This window comes from Rhinolophus hipposideros, assembly GCF_964194185.1.
Source record: "Rhinolophus hipposideros genome assembly, chromosome: 2".
Lineage (NCBI taxonomy): Eukaryota > Metazoa > Chordata > Mammalia > Chiroptera > Rhinolophidae > Rhinolophus > Rhinolophus hipposideros.
Window position 1 is genome coordinate 91,773,885 of NC_138048.1, and position 14,675 is coordinate 91,788,559.

A 14,675-nucleotide genomic window follows, 5' to 3' on the forward strand; every position below is an offset into this window, starting at 1 on the left:
AAATGCTAATTTGAATTACCAAATTATATTCTACCTCATTTTGTACCGTAGTTGACATCAAAACTTTGTGCCTTAGGAACTATTTACACTTATAACATTGTTGAGAATCTCCAAACATTTTGTTTATGTGGGGCATACCCCTTTATTAATATATATATATATATATATATATACACACTCATATATATATGTGTGTGTGTGTATTTATATATGTATATATATTTATATATTATGTATGTATGTATGTATATTATATATTTATATATGTACCTATTTATATATGTATATATATGTTTGTATATATATTAGACATTGAAACTTGAGTAGTTTTTAAATATTTAAATATTTAGTTAATTAATTTAAATTTTTTAATGTTAATTTATTAGTTTGTCAAAAATAATAACTGTGCTAACCTACATAACAATTTATGAAAAAATAACTACATTTTGAAAAGAACAATTGTGAAAGAGTGGCTTCCTACGTTTACATTTGTACGTTTCTCTAACAGGTACCTTAACAGAAGACAGGCAGAGTCTCATACTTGCTTTGGCATTCAAACTTTTGTGATGTAATTTTGAACGTGAGAAAAGGATTCTTTCAGATAAGGAGATTATTGAACTTTTCCTCCATGAGCACAATCCAATAACTTAACTTTTGCAGGAGAAAAATCCATTCTCACAGAGATATGTGGTTGGAAAAGGGGTTTTTCCATAGACCGCTTGAATGGATGTTGGGGACGTCTGGGGTCCTTGAACCACACTTTGAGGACCTCCGCTGTAGAATATTGTTAATCAGAGAATGTACCCTGAAAGGTGTAAAAATTATCAAGCTTAATGGTGAAATTATCCTTCAAGAAATCCAAAACCTTCAGGGCTTTTTGTTTATTTTTGATCTGAGGGATCTTCCATATTAAGTTTGGCCTTTTATTTAATCATTACCTCTTCTTGTGGAAACAAAAAGTAATAGTAGTTTTTCCCATGCCTCCAACAATAATTTTTCTCTTGGCTTTTCTTTAATAAGGATTTATTTTTTGGTTATAATGCTTTTAGACATTCAGTTGTGAATTTACTTTAGGAAAGTATATGAAAATTATATATTTCAATTTTTGTTTTATTGTCTTATTTTTTCTTTTACATTTTTTTCTAGTTATAAAACTAATACATTAGTTACTAGTTACTAATTAATAACTAATTAGTACTAATAACTAATTAATTACTAATTAATTACTAATACATTAGCTGCAGTAAAACATTGCATAATAACCACAATGGGCAGTTTAAAATATGGGATTTAGTCCTCTTCAGTCAAAATCATGTACGGTATTCATTTACTCTTTGACATGTCAGACTCACTTCAGGATAATTACCTGCAGCATTGAATGCAGTAAATCAGGATTGTAATAGATACATATTTGTCCATCTACAGGTGACTTAAACACGCCCACTGTTTACCAGCAGGGTAGAAGACTGTGCGACTTGAATAAGAGTGAGGAAGTTCTCTATATATAACATGGATGTGTTCCTTACACGTATTATTAATTTTGGAAAATAAGCATGGTACAGAAAAGAGTATAGTTTGTAAAATGAAGAAGGAAACATAAAAAAAAAAAGTGTTAATATTTGCCTAAATAAGTATAAGTAATTAACAAAGCGATTAACAAGAAAATGGATAAGGTCAAGAATTCTGTGTCTATCTTTTATATCATTTTATTTTTGAACCTGTGAATATGATCTATTTTAAAAGTCAAATTAAAAGAACATAAAAATCAGATTTATTTGTTATAACTTGGAAAATACAGAAAAGCATAGTGATGATAAAGCAGCAAAGCTTCAGGTAATATTTCCTCATTGCTTTTGTACTGGTCCACTGAAGGTGATGTACATTTGACTCAATATCTGACATCTTTGCTATTACAATGGAATTTAAGATGCCTATTGAAACTTTTCCCATGAATGTTATTTTAAAGCAACATAATGGGCCAATTTGATCCACATTATCTTTTAATCTGATGGTATAAAGTAAGACTCTTACTGTTTTCCTCAAATAGGTTTGATGTTAAAACTCAGTGCTCAACAGATAACTGTAATTATGTTACTTCTCCACTGTATTCACAAATTAGGAATAAACTGGTGGTAAATGCCTGACAATTAGTTCCTGATTCATTTTCAAGTGCATAAAAACATGTTGATTAGGTTCTCTAGCAAGGCAGTCATACTACGTATGCTGATACTCAAGATTGGAAACTAGTAATTATTAAAAAAAAACCACTGCATTTAGTTTACAATAACCAATAAGGTAGATTTTCTTTCAAAATGAAATTATAGTTACTTCACTTTTGCTTATGTCAATCATTTGATATTTTGTGTTTGTTAAATTTTGTATGTGTTTTGAGTTCCAAAAAAAACTTGTTACTCCTATTAAATAACACTTTAAAATAACCATCGTCATAAATATGAAATGAAGAATTATTGAAAGTATCCAGAACCAATATTAATGAAAATTGAGAGGTGTTACATGATTTAATAGCAGACAATATAGTAATGAAGAGCAAAACAAACAAATAAAATAGTGAAAACCGTGCAACCACAACATCATCAACATTGGTCATGACTATTCGAAAGTAACAATCAAATGATTAAAAGATCAAAATGAAGCCATGGAAACATCTGAGTTAAGAAACTAAATTACTTTCTATATATACTGAGAATAGCAATACAGAATGTTAAAAATACAAAGCACGGTGGTGTTAACCTGGTCCATCTATTCTCTTGGTCAGGGACTGAGGTAGTTTATGTGACTTTCCTTTTTTTGTGTGTGTGATAAAATACACATTACATAAAATTTACCATCCTAACCAATATGAGTGTACATTGAGTGGTATTAAATACATTTATAATGTTGTGCAACGCTACACCTATCTTCATAACTCTTTTGTTCTTACAAAACTAAAATTCTATACCCCTTTAACAACAATTCTCTATCTCACCCACCCCCAACACTCACCACTGGTCCATAGCAAACACCATTTTAATTTCTGTCTTTATAGTTTTCACTACCCTTAGTACGTAATAAGTGGAACCATAGAGTGTTTGTCTTTCTGTGATTGCTTTATTTCACTTATAGTGTCTTCCAGGTCCATCAGTGGTGTAGTACAAGGTGTGATAAAAAAAATATATGGTGACTGTTTAAATAAAACATATGTATTACAGTAATAGACACATGGCCATTAATTCCCTTCAAAATACTTTCCCTCGCTTCAAACACACTTATCCTATCTTCCTTGCCACTTTCTGAAGCAGTTCTGGAAGTCCTCTTTCATGAACGTCCTTATTTCATCCTCCATCATGACAACGCTCCATGTCACACATCACTTCTGTTATGGCAATTTTTGTTAAATAAAAACATTGCAGTGTGTCCTTATCCACCTTATTCAACGGATCTGGCAAAGTGATTCAGGACATCAAGGCAGACATGAAAGCACATCCAAAGACATGAAAGAGGTCTTCCAGAACTGCTTCAGAAAGTGGCAATAATGATGAGATTAGTAAGTTCCAAGTGAGCAGGAGTATTTTGAGGAGGATTAATGACAATGTGTCTTTTACTGTAATATTTTTTTTTAGTTAAAGATTCACCATATTGTTTGATCACACCTTGTACATGTCAGAATTTCCTTTTTTTGAAGGCTCAAAAATATTCAATTTTATGCATATAATACATTTGCTTATCATTGATGGACATTTAAGCTGCTTCTACTTTTTATGTATTGTGATTAATGGAGCTATGGGATAGATTACAGATATCTCTTTGAGACCTTGCTTGCAATTTACCCCCATGTCTTTCACTGGAAACTGCAAGCTTTGATAGGTCCCAGATTTCCAAAATAGTTAACATCAAACAGATTCCAGTTCAGTTGTTGTCTCGGTGGCAGACAGATGCCTGGTGCTTCCTACTCTACCATGGTCCCCAAATCCTCTCTTACATTAATTTCTGAGTGTCACACAGACTGAAAAATCAAAACAAGGAAAGGTAAACAAGAAAGAAAGGTGAAGTCTTAAATTTAGAGGTGCTCTGTCAGGTAGAAGATCTACAAGTGAATTAACTTCATTCATATATATGTATATAATATATAATCTGAATAATCAATGAGTTACAAAAGAGTATCTGTCCTGACAGTGGTAGAGAGGAGCTTGTTATCCTTATCCTGAATAAATTTGGAGGAATTATTTGTGTTCCTTAATCTGAATAACCTGAATAATCCATGATCCGTACCCTGTGCTTCATCTTTTGAGAAATATTTGAAGGGAAGTGGGTGGAGAAGACTGCAAGACACAGAAGATGATGAAGGGGAATTAAGCTGTCAAATTAGTGGTATCTTTGGTGCCTAAGTAGCCAGTGACACAAATTATAACATGAAGGTGGACCAAAACCTCCATATAAGTGAACGTATGGAGCGACTTTCCTACACATCCTTACGTTTCTTGAAACTAAACATTGAAAACAAACTTACCATAAAGTATTGACTACTTAACATATACAGAATAAAAATCTTTGTAAAGTTATATTAAAACTGGATGTTTCAGATATAGACAAATACGAGAAAAAGTATTTTTAGAATGTTAAAATAGACTAGATGTGGGTCTAATGAGAAAAAATAAAGTTGGCTGAATATAATTACACTCCCTTTTAAAATTATTTAATCCAACTCAATAGCAAAATCAGAACAATGATTGATAATACATAAACATGCTCTACCGTCTAAAACAGTGGGTAAAAAACTCCCTGAGTGTCCTGGTGTCTGAACTAGTAGATATTTTGATGCTGTTATTCAGAATAGTTCTAGAATTACTCTTCAAAATGCTATGTAAATAGGCACTATTTGTTCTGCTATCTATGCTCAAAGAACACATGTATCATCAGCAGAATCCGTGTATCCTAAAACATAAACACTGAGGTTTGTCAGTTCCTACAAATATTCGTCCAGCATGTGCAGTTCACTTTATAGAAAAGAAAATTTTAATAAAGAATAAATAACTTGTTTGGGTTAGTTAGGATAAGTACTAGAGCATGTGATTCTCCATTGGGAAGTGTTTCAATGCATGAATACTTTAGAATTTCTACTAAAGAGTTTATTTTCGTTATAATTATCTAATGGGTTAAAATATTTTTTGTAATAAAAATAGTCATAGTATTCTTGCACCTCCATTCATAATAACCAAATGAAAAGCAATTCATTTTGATTAAAATGTTCTTTATCATAATTGCAAGGGAAAGGAAAAAAAAAAGAAGGACACAAAGTCAAATTTCAATGTACTTAAAATGCATAGTTAATATCTGCAAAGAAGTCCATCCTATTATAATATTAGTAATTATCCTGTTACTTTAGAGACAGCAGGTCAGATCATGCCCCTTGGATCTAAATTGAAAAGGGCAGAAACTTGATTTATTGTGCTTAATTACTAAGATACATATCAGTTGATCTCTCCACTGTGAATGGCAATAATGTAGCATCAAAGCTGACCTGAATGTATTTAATTATAATCACACTTGTAAATGCCTGTCTGGTAATGTTGTTTAGTATATGTAAAAAATAAGTCTATTAGAATAATTAATTTGGGGAATATCATTTTGTCATATTCAATTGAAAATCATAGTATACATTAAATCAAAATTTATGCTGTACTTTAAAATCTAGCTCCTATTATGGATGTTATTGATTTGTTTATTGCAAACAGTGCATTTTAGTAACAGTTTCAACATGTCCAAAATGTGCAGCGTATACAGTTTTTGCAATGTAATTAGTTAGAAATTGGGGAAGCTTAATTTTAAAATTGAATTGTTCATGAAAATATATTGCATACTCTCTATAGCTTTAGCAGTTTCTCTTCGTAAAATGTTCTATGGTTGTTTAAAGAAATTAAATGCAGTTAATCAGAAAGAACATTAGGGTTTGACACCTAATTTGAAAGCCTTGTCTTAAAGCAGTGAATGATTGCTTATAGAATCACATATACCAATCAGAACACAAATAGGAAATCCATTTATACTCCAAGTAGATCCCAGTTATTGCTGTAAGTCAGGGTGTTATTGTCTTTTTGTGAGCAGTATTTTATAAAAGTGTCTACATATATATTTTTTTTGGCTAAAATGCCTCCTGTTTACTCTCGCTTGATAGATTAAAAGTAGTAAAGTAGCACAGAGAGAAATCTCTAATTACTGGACATGAGAAGGCAGCTCAGTGATCTTAAAGTCATTTGTGCAGCCAACTCAGTCCTAGTGATGTAAGTTCAGGTGTTAATGATCAAATTTTAAAGCTTAGCATGAACAACAACAAAAAGTAATGGTAAAAAAAAGTCCCAGTGGTGTCGGCGAAATGTTTATCATCTCTATTTCATCTGCGTACATCTATTTTTCAGTGCCGCCAGCCATCACAATGCCGCAGAAATCCTTTAATGCCACCGCTGAGAGAGGAGAAGAGATGACACTGTTCTGCAGGGCCTCAGGCTCTCCTGAGCCCACCATCTCCTGGTACAGGTAGGTCACGCAACCCATCCCTCTGTCCTGCATCTGTAACCAAGCTCATGGAAAACGATATGCGATCTCATCATTTTGTCAGGAAAGAAAAACACTGTTTTTGAATTTTATTTAAGAAGTTATCATGCTTTTGTTTTCTTTTTTTTTAAATTTATTTATTGGGGTGACAATTGTTAATGAAATTACATAATTTCAGGTGTACAATTCTGTATTACATCGTCTATAAATCCCATTACGTGTTCACCAGCCAGAGTCAGTTCTCCTTCATTCACCATATATTTGATCCCCCTTACCCTCATCTCCCTCCCCCCACCCCTCTTACCCTCTGGTAACCACTAAACTATTGTCTGTGTCTGTGAGTTTTTGTTTCTTATTTGTTTGTCTTGTTTTGTTGTTTTTGGTTTATATACCACATATCAGTGAAATCATAGGGTTCTCTGCTTTTTCTGTCTGACTTATTTCGCTTAGCATCATACTCTCAAGATCCATCCATGTTGTCACAAATGTTCCTATATCATCTTTTCTTACCACCAAATAGTATTCCTTTGTGTATCTATACCACAACTTCTTTATCCATTCATCTATCGAAGGACATTTTGGTTGTTTCCATGTCTTGGCCACCGTAAACAAAGCTGCAATGAACATTGGAGCACACGTGTCTTTATGTATAAATGATTTCAAATTCTTTGTGTAGATACCCAGGAGAGGGATTGCTGGGTCATATGGTAATTCTATTTGTAATTTTGGTTAGATTACATAGTTAAAGAGATCAACAGGGTGACTTAACCCAAGCCACAGGCTACACCCATAGCCCTGGTCATTCTGTCTACAAAGCATGTTTCTGACCCACAAATTCTAGTCACGGGACCTTACCCAACTGAGAACTCTGTCTTCCAACTCGGATACACTGCCTGGCTCTGTTTGGGTTCTCCATCTCTGAGCTGTAACCTGGAGACTCTCTTCAGGTAGAAACTAGGACGGTCCTCAGAAGTCACTGTCATGTACTACTTTTTGACCAATGTTTGTAAACTGTTACTTAATCTGTGTGTCCAGTGATTTTGTTGTTTGAAATGGCTGGGTACATATATCATCCTTTCTCCATTATGATAAAAAATGGAATTGTTCTCCCTTCTTTATTATTTCTACTCATTCTCTAATCCTGACCTCTATTTTCCTGTGCCTGGCAAAGGAGCACTGTGAGAAATGGTTTGATTATCAAAGAATGGGCTCATGGAATGTCATCTGAATCCTTTGGGAGTTCTTTTCATACATTAGCATCCCACAGAAATGGACGGTGAATAACAATGTATATTGTATCTAACAGGTTTGTTGGGGAAAAGACATTAAGAACCATTACCCTGTTTGTTATCCTTTAATGATATTTTTAATTGAGCTCTTGAAGGGAATATTATCTTTATAAACTGATTTCCTCTAAATTCATCAAGACCCACCCATCCCTTTTAAAGCTCAGATCTGAATTTTTTTCCTCATGAAAATTCCTAGATTATGCCATTTTGCTTCTCTCTAACTACAGTAGTTCTCTCACACCCCGCCCCCGTAAAACTCCAAAAGTGGTTTTTTACTCATTAGTGGGATGTATATTATCCTCTGTTACTGCCAATAATATTATGAATTCTTCATGATAAGTGGCTGTGTCTCACTCATTTGCTATACTTCCGACATTTGTTACATATTTCACATGAGGTAGGGAAATAACCTTTTTTATTAGAGAGAGCACTGTAACTTAGTTAACCTGCACCTTATATTACTGTGTGAAACTAAGTCTCATTTGTGAGTTGAGGGGTGGGGAAACCATACATAAAATTTTAGCTATGATCTGTGAATGAGGGTAGGGAGGGAAAGTACATATCTGTGGACTAATTCTGAGCATTCAGCAAGATAAATAATATAGGCGAAGTGTTATATAAATCACAAGTTACTGAAACTTCTAGTATAGTAGTAGTACTAGTAGTAGTAGTAGTAGACTATTAAACAGATGAGTATTTTTCATTCAATAGATTGAGAAATATATTGATATCACCAACTACAGTGAAAGCTCTATACATTAAATTCTAGACACAAATGCTAAAATGTTATATAGTTATAAATATTGGATTAGTAAAAACATGAAAACATATAAACATAGAGCACTATAAATATATTTGCTAATAGTAGTTTATAAACCCTAATTTTGAATTCTACCCGTTTTTTGTATATTTTTTATATTTTATGATATATTAAGAGATGTCAATAGAAGCTGAGAAAAACAGATGTTATTGAGTCATAGTGATTTGTGGAAAGCAAAACTAAATTCACTGGAAAGATCTTTTATTGTACCAGTGAAATGTTCTGTTTCAATATAGGAAATTTTTTTTGTATCATTTTAGAAATGTTTCTTTTTAAATTTAAACTTGTATGACCAAGTACATCTCCCCACTCCTGAGAACAGAACCCAAACTTTTTAGATTAGTGTACTTTAAAATCAATTCAACCATCCCAAATACCATTATAAGAAAAATACAGAAGGAGAGATAAAGAGAAGAAAGAAAAGGAGAAAGAGGAAGAGGAGATGAGAATAAAATAAAATGAAAGAGTATATGCAACATAAGAAGCCTGCACACATATTAAAGGTAATTGTAGAAATTATTTCAGATTTAACAATATTTAAAATATTTCTTGGAATTATTGTTTAAAAAGGTGTCTTAGTGGATAATAATAAGTTAATGCAGAATGAATATGGCTTAAATTCAGAAAGAATATGGAAAGTATTAAAACTTATTTATATCTATGAAGGAACTTACCGAACAAAGTGATTTCTTCTCCTTATTATGAATTAAATCATCATATTCAGCACAATTTCTCTAACAGCATTTTCACATAATTCTTTCATCTCACCCTTTTATTGGCAGTACTTATTTACAAGATATATTGTTTACGTATTTAAATTGCATTTACCTTGAAACTTCTTTAAAGGATGTTTCCATAGATATTCTATTAAACTTATCTCAGGAACCTAGTAAATAAATATGTTTGATGATTACACGTTGACTCATCAACATAAAAAACTGTATGTGGAATTAAAATCAGCAAAGAAACTTTATTTTTGGGGTAGTAATCAAAGTACAGATTGACCCAATGTGGTTTTTGTTTTGTTTTGTTTAGTTTTGCGTTTTGTGGTGTGTTTTTTTGCCTAAGATTGGTATCACGATTGCAACATAACTCAAATATTGTTCTTGTCTCTAACGTCATAACAGTTTTCAAGTATAATTTTAATATTTAAGCAATAAGTTTTACTGGGCTACTAAAACTATGATTTTGATTGGTATATAGGCTTTTCTGTCAATCACATTAGCCATGAAATGATTGACAATTACAGATCAAAAAGTTGAGTATGAGTTGTTTCTTGAGTATTGAAGTCAGATTTATGAATATCAACCTCTCATTTCTTCTTTAGGAATGGCAAGTTCATTGAAGAAAATGAAAAGTACATATTGAAAGGAAGCAATACAGAACTCACCGTGAGGAACATTATCAATAGTGATGGGGGTCCTTATGTCTGCAAGGCCACAAATAAGGCAGGAGAAGATGAAAAGCAGGCATTCCTCCAAGTCTTCGGTAAGTATTACGTCATCATGGCTATAACTGCTGTCTCGAGGGAGGTCATGTCAACTTCTACTCTGTCACTTACGTGAACTATTTGACTTTCCAAAATTAAATCTCAGTTTTCTCATATCTAAAATAGATTTTAAAATTGCTGCTACCAGATAGAATGATTTTAAGAATTACATGAAATTCCTCATGTACGTTTTCATAAAATATTGGCTGACTCATTACAGAGACTGGAGGAGAGTTCATTGAAATCATATATACTAGGATTTCTTATTACAGATATAGATACAGATATACATATAGATAGATATCTATCTATAGATACATCGATACATATAGATATCTATCTATATGTATATCTGTATCTATATCTATGTACACAGAGGGTTCCAAAAAATGTATACACATTTTAAGAAAGGAAAAAACTGTAATAAAATTGTTCTGATGGTACTTTTGAGCACTTGTTGTAATTGCAGAAGTCAGATGTGACTTGTATTCATCTTTTGTTATCAGTATATATTTGAGTATTATAATTTTAATACAGTTTTTTTTCCTTAAATAGTGTATACATTTTTGGGGACACTCTGTGTGTGTGTGTGTGTGTGTGTACATGTATACACTCATACATGTGTGTATGTGTGTGTGTGTATATATATATATACACACACACACATACACAAACATGCATATGTTGATCTTTATAAATCTTTAAATGGCACAAGTTGGGATCAGCTTTACTTTCAATATATTTGAAAAGAGCACACCTATAAGGCCATAATAAAGAAGGATTCACCGGTAACCACAGTTAAACATTCTCACTTCATTTTGTTAAAAGGAAATATACTTTAAATATCTCATAATTACCAAAAGCCATATTACGTTCTTCGGGAATCTTAGAAAAAGTAGGAGATTAGTAATCTTTTTTTGTTTGTTTTTTAGGAATTAAAAAAAATATATTGATTAAGCTTCCATTATGTTTTCAGGATTATAAACAATTTTGCTGGTGAATATTTGGAATATGAGTATTCTCTAAAAAGCGTAACACTAAAAATTACATGTACTACTAACATTTAGTATATTTTCTTCATTTATAAAAACATGATTATCAAAATGCTTTTACAATGAAGAGAGGGGGCAGGAAGGAGGGAGAACTCTGTAAGAGTAAAAAGGACCAGTGTTTGAGTGGTAATACACATATGGACACGTCCTCTCCCAGCTGGTACTATGGTCATTTAATAGAAATATTTTTCTGAACCAGAGGGATTTTTATAAAGCGTATATTCTAGCTGAATGAGACAGACAATAATAAATATACCGAAATATATTAAAATAATTAAATAAAGCTGGAATAATAAGATGTTCTAAGAAAGGGAAAATGGATTAATCTGGTAGTGTTGGATAAAGAGGGCTATTATTTTGGACAGCCTGCTGTTGGAAAGTTACTGAGAAGGGTAATGATTAGATAAATGTGTCTAAGCAAAAATCTTTAACAATGAGAAGTCAAGAAAGCTAATTGCCAGGAGAAAATTGTTCACATATAGGGAATGATAAACAAACTTAAAATTATTACAAACTGTAGAAAGCCCCTAACTTGTTTCAGCAGTATTCCCCACTTAAAAAAATGGTGCACTTTCAAACCTAAAACATTACATAAATGTGACTCAGTATAAAAAAAAAAAAAAAAAAGAAATGATAGTGCCTGAGATAATTCCCAAGGGTAATGTTCTCAATCTACCTCAATGAGCTCATATGAAATGCCATTTATTTATTTGTTATTTTTCGGGGTGGCACTGAGTGACAACATAAATACAGTTTTTAACATTTTCATCTTTTCAAATAGAAAATAATGCATGAATTGTTTTCTTTTATTTTTTATTATTTTTTTTTCATTTGAAACTAATAAAAAAAGAAAATAATGCATGCAATATTATATGCTACATCACTTTTGTAAAGTAACACTGAACAAATTTGTATTGTGTTTGACCCAAAATCATGACTCCAGTGATATATGGGATATAAAATTGAAAGCAACAAAGGAACAAGACCAACAAATAAAGAAACAAAAACTCATAAACACAGACAATAGTTTAGTGATTACCAGAGGGTAAGGGGGGACAGGTGTGGTAGATAAGGATAAAGGGGGTCAAATATATAATGTTGGAAGGAGAACTGACTCTGGGTGTTGAACACACAATGTGATATATAGATGATGTATTGCAAAATTGTACACCTGAAACCTATGTAACTTTACTAAGCATTGTCACCCTAATAAAGTTTAATAAAAATGAAGAACCCAGAGTTCTAACAGCTTTCAAAAAAAGAAAAAGATCTTGTATATATGGTAGAAATATTACTAAGTTCATTAAGTCAATGGAATAAACCCTGAATTTTTATATTCTATATTTCTGATATCAGGAATCTAATATTTAAAGATTAAGAACAACTTATTTATATTTCATGATTAATTGTACCTAAAGATTAAACAAAACAAACAAAACCTGTTACTTGTCCCAAAATAATAGGTTCTGGCTTTTATTCCTTTTGTTCTAACAAGTGAACTTGTTATGTTCCACAAGTAAAAATTTAACAAATGCAGATAATACAGTTTACAGACATTAGACACTGTGGTGTTATGTAAATTTGTGGATGGACGTAATATTTACTAATCAAGATAATTTAAATGTGTACACATAATGTTCTCCATTTGAAAGAAGTAATAATTTTAAAGAAATACTTAGCTACAATCCCCAATAATATTTTAAGATTAATTGAGATCAAAATAAATCAATTGGAGTAATATAAATAACATATATATTTACTTCACAAATATATTTAATATGGTACTTAATTATAATAACTACATATTTAGGAAACAATAATCATTTACCCTCTTGGTGAAACTGTTTTAAAAGATTTAAAATAACATATATATATATTTACTTCATAAATATTTTTAATATGATACTTAATTATAATCACTACATATTCAGGGTACAATCATCATTTACCCTCTTTGGTAAAATTGTTTTAAAAGCTTAAGTGATAATCACTCAATAAGTGGATGTCATACACACATACACACACATGCACACATACACGCTCACTTACATACACATGTGACTTAAAAGAGGAACTTTTAATTTGTGGTTTAAGAGAATAAAAAAGTAATAAAGTGGCTCTTAAACTGACAAAATTTTGGAAGGAATTGTAATTTGGTGTTTATTTACAAACAACTTCAAAATATTTTTATAATGATAATTGGTGAGAATTATTTTCTAACTTTTTCTCCTGTCTTCGCACCTCTCTTGGCACCACTTTAAACAAAGCATATTGCTGTAACTGGTACAAAGTTAGCAATTCCATATGATACTAATTGGACTTAAATGTCCACCATGAATTTTAAGTCTAAAGCTAATATTTTCTGCCAATACAGATTGAATAGTGTATATATTCTTTACAGTACAGCCTCACATAATACAGCTTAAAAATGAAACTACGTATGAGAATGGTCAAGTCACACTCGTCTGTGAAGCAGAAGGGGAGCCTGTTCCAGAAATCACTTGGAAAAGAGCCGTGGATGGCATCACATTTTCCGAAGGCGATAAGGTAACAAATTAATATACAGGGGTTTTCAATATTGTTGTATTTTCGGTGTTTTGAATATTATTGTATCTCACATTGGAGTCCAATTTACCAAGTGCTTTTAGGAATGAAATTAACAATTTATTTTTTTTTTTAAAGGAAAGGTAGCTACCACAGTCAGCCTAAAAATAATTTGAGAGGGAAAAAAAACTCAAAGTGTAACATTTAAAGATATGTTGTTGGTCTTAGGTTGTTGGTATTTTTAAGTTTGTGTATGTTGGCTTCTGGTATACATTGAATCTATAAAATATCTTATGGCAATTTTAATCCCCCCACTTGTGCTGTGAAAATGGAAGTTATTTAGATTCACAAAAGTCTGGTTCTGTCGTTTAATCTACTCTTTAGAATTGTCTTAGTGCTGTAGAAGAGTTAGGTATCCAATTTTAAACAATTTAGAATCAAATATGATTTAAAAAGTACAAATACAACAAAATACAACACTTGGAGATGTCACTCCAATGTAAGTTGGTGATGAACTTTCACCAGAATTCGTGCAAGCTAGTTAGAAATCAATTAAATATCATCATACGTTTCACTACGCTCTATGGATTTTCATAATTGTAATTTTTCATAACTATTCATGTAAAAGTCCAAGTATAGACAAAAGTGAAACAAAGAAAAAGGTAATTAATTAATATATGATAAGCTGGCATTGTCACACATGTAAAGATTATAAGATTCCACTTATAGATCACTTTTCTTTTCTCATTGGTAAAGACAAACTTCCTTTCAACCTCTTTTATTAATTTAAATTGATTTCTGCAACATAAGTAACTTCGATTACTAAAATACAAGTAGCTTTACTTAACAACATTGATAGTACAAAAAATTGAAATAAGTTCATCCAAAATACACTTTCTATCCCATCAACACGTCATGTCATTTTAAACATG

At 31.5% G+C, this 14,675-nt stretch overlaps 1 protein-coding gene across 2 annotated transcripts in view; it reads left to right on the top strand.

The window, feature by feature from the left end:
- NCAM2 (neural cell adhesion molecule 2) overlaps window positions 1-14,675 on the top strand; it is a 459,814-nt gene that overhangs the window by 304,741 nt on the left and 140,398 nt on the right. For both annotated transcript variants that reach the window (XM_081065129.1, XM_081065130.1), the window contains exons 6-8: window positions 6,414-6,531; window positions 9,986-10,146; window positions 13,601-13,746. In XM_081065129.1, the coding sequence (XP_080921255.1) occupies window positions 6,414-6,531; window positions 9,986-10,146; window positions 13,601-13,746 (425 nt within the window). The remainder of the gene's footprint in view (window positions 1-6,413; window positions 6,532-9,985; window positions 10,147-13,600; window positions 13,747-14,675) is intronic.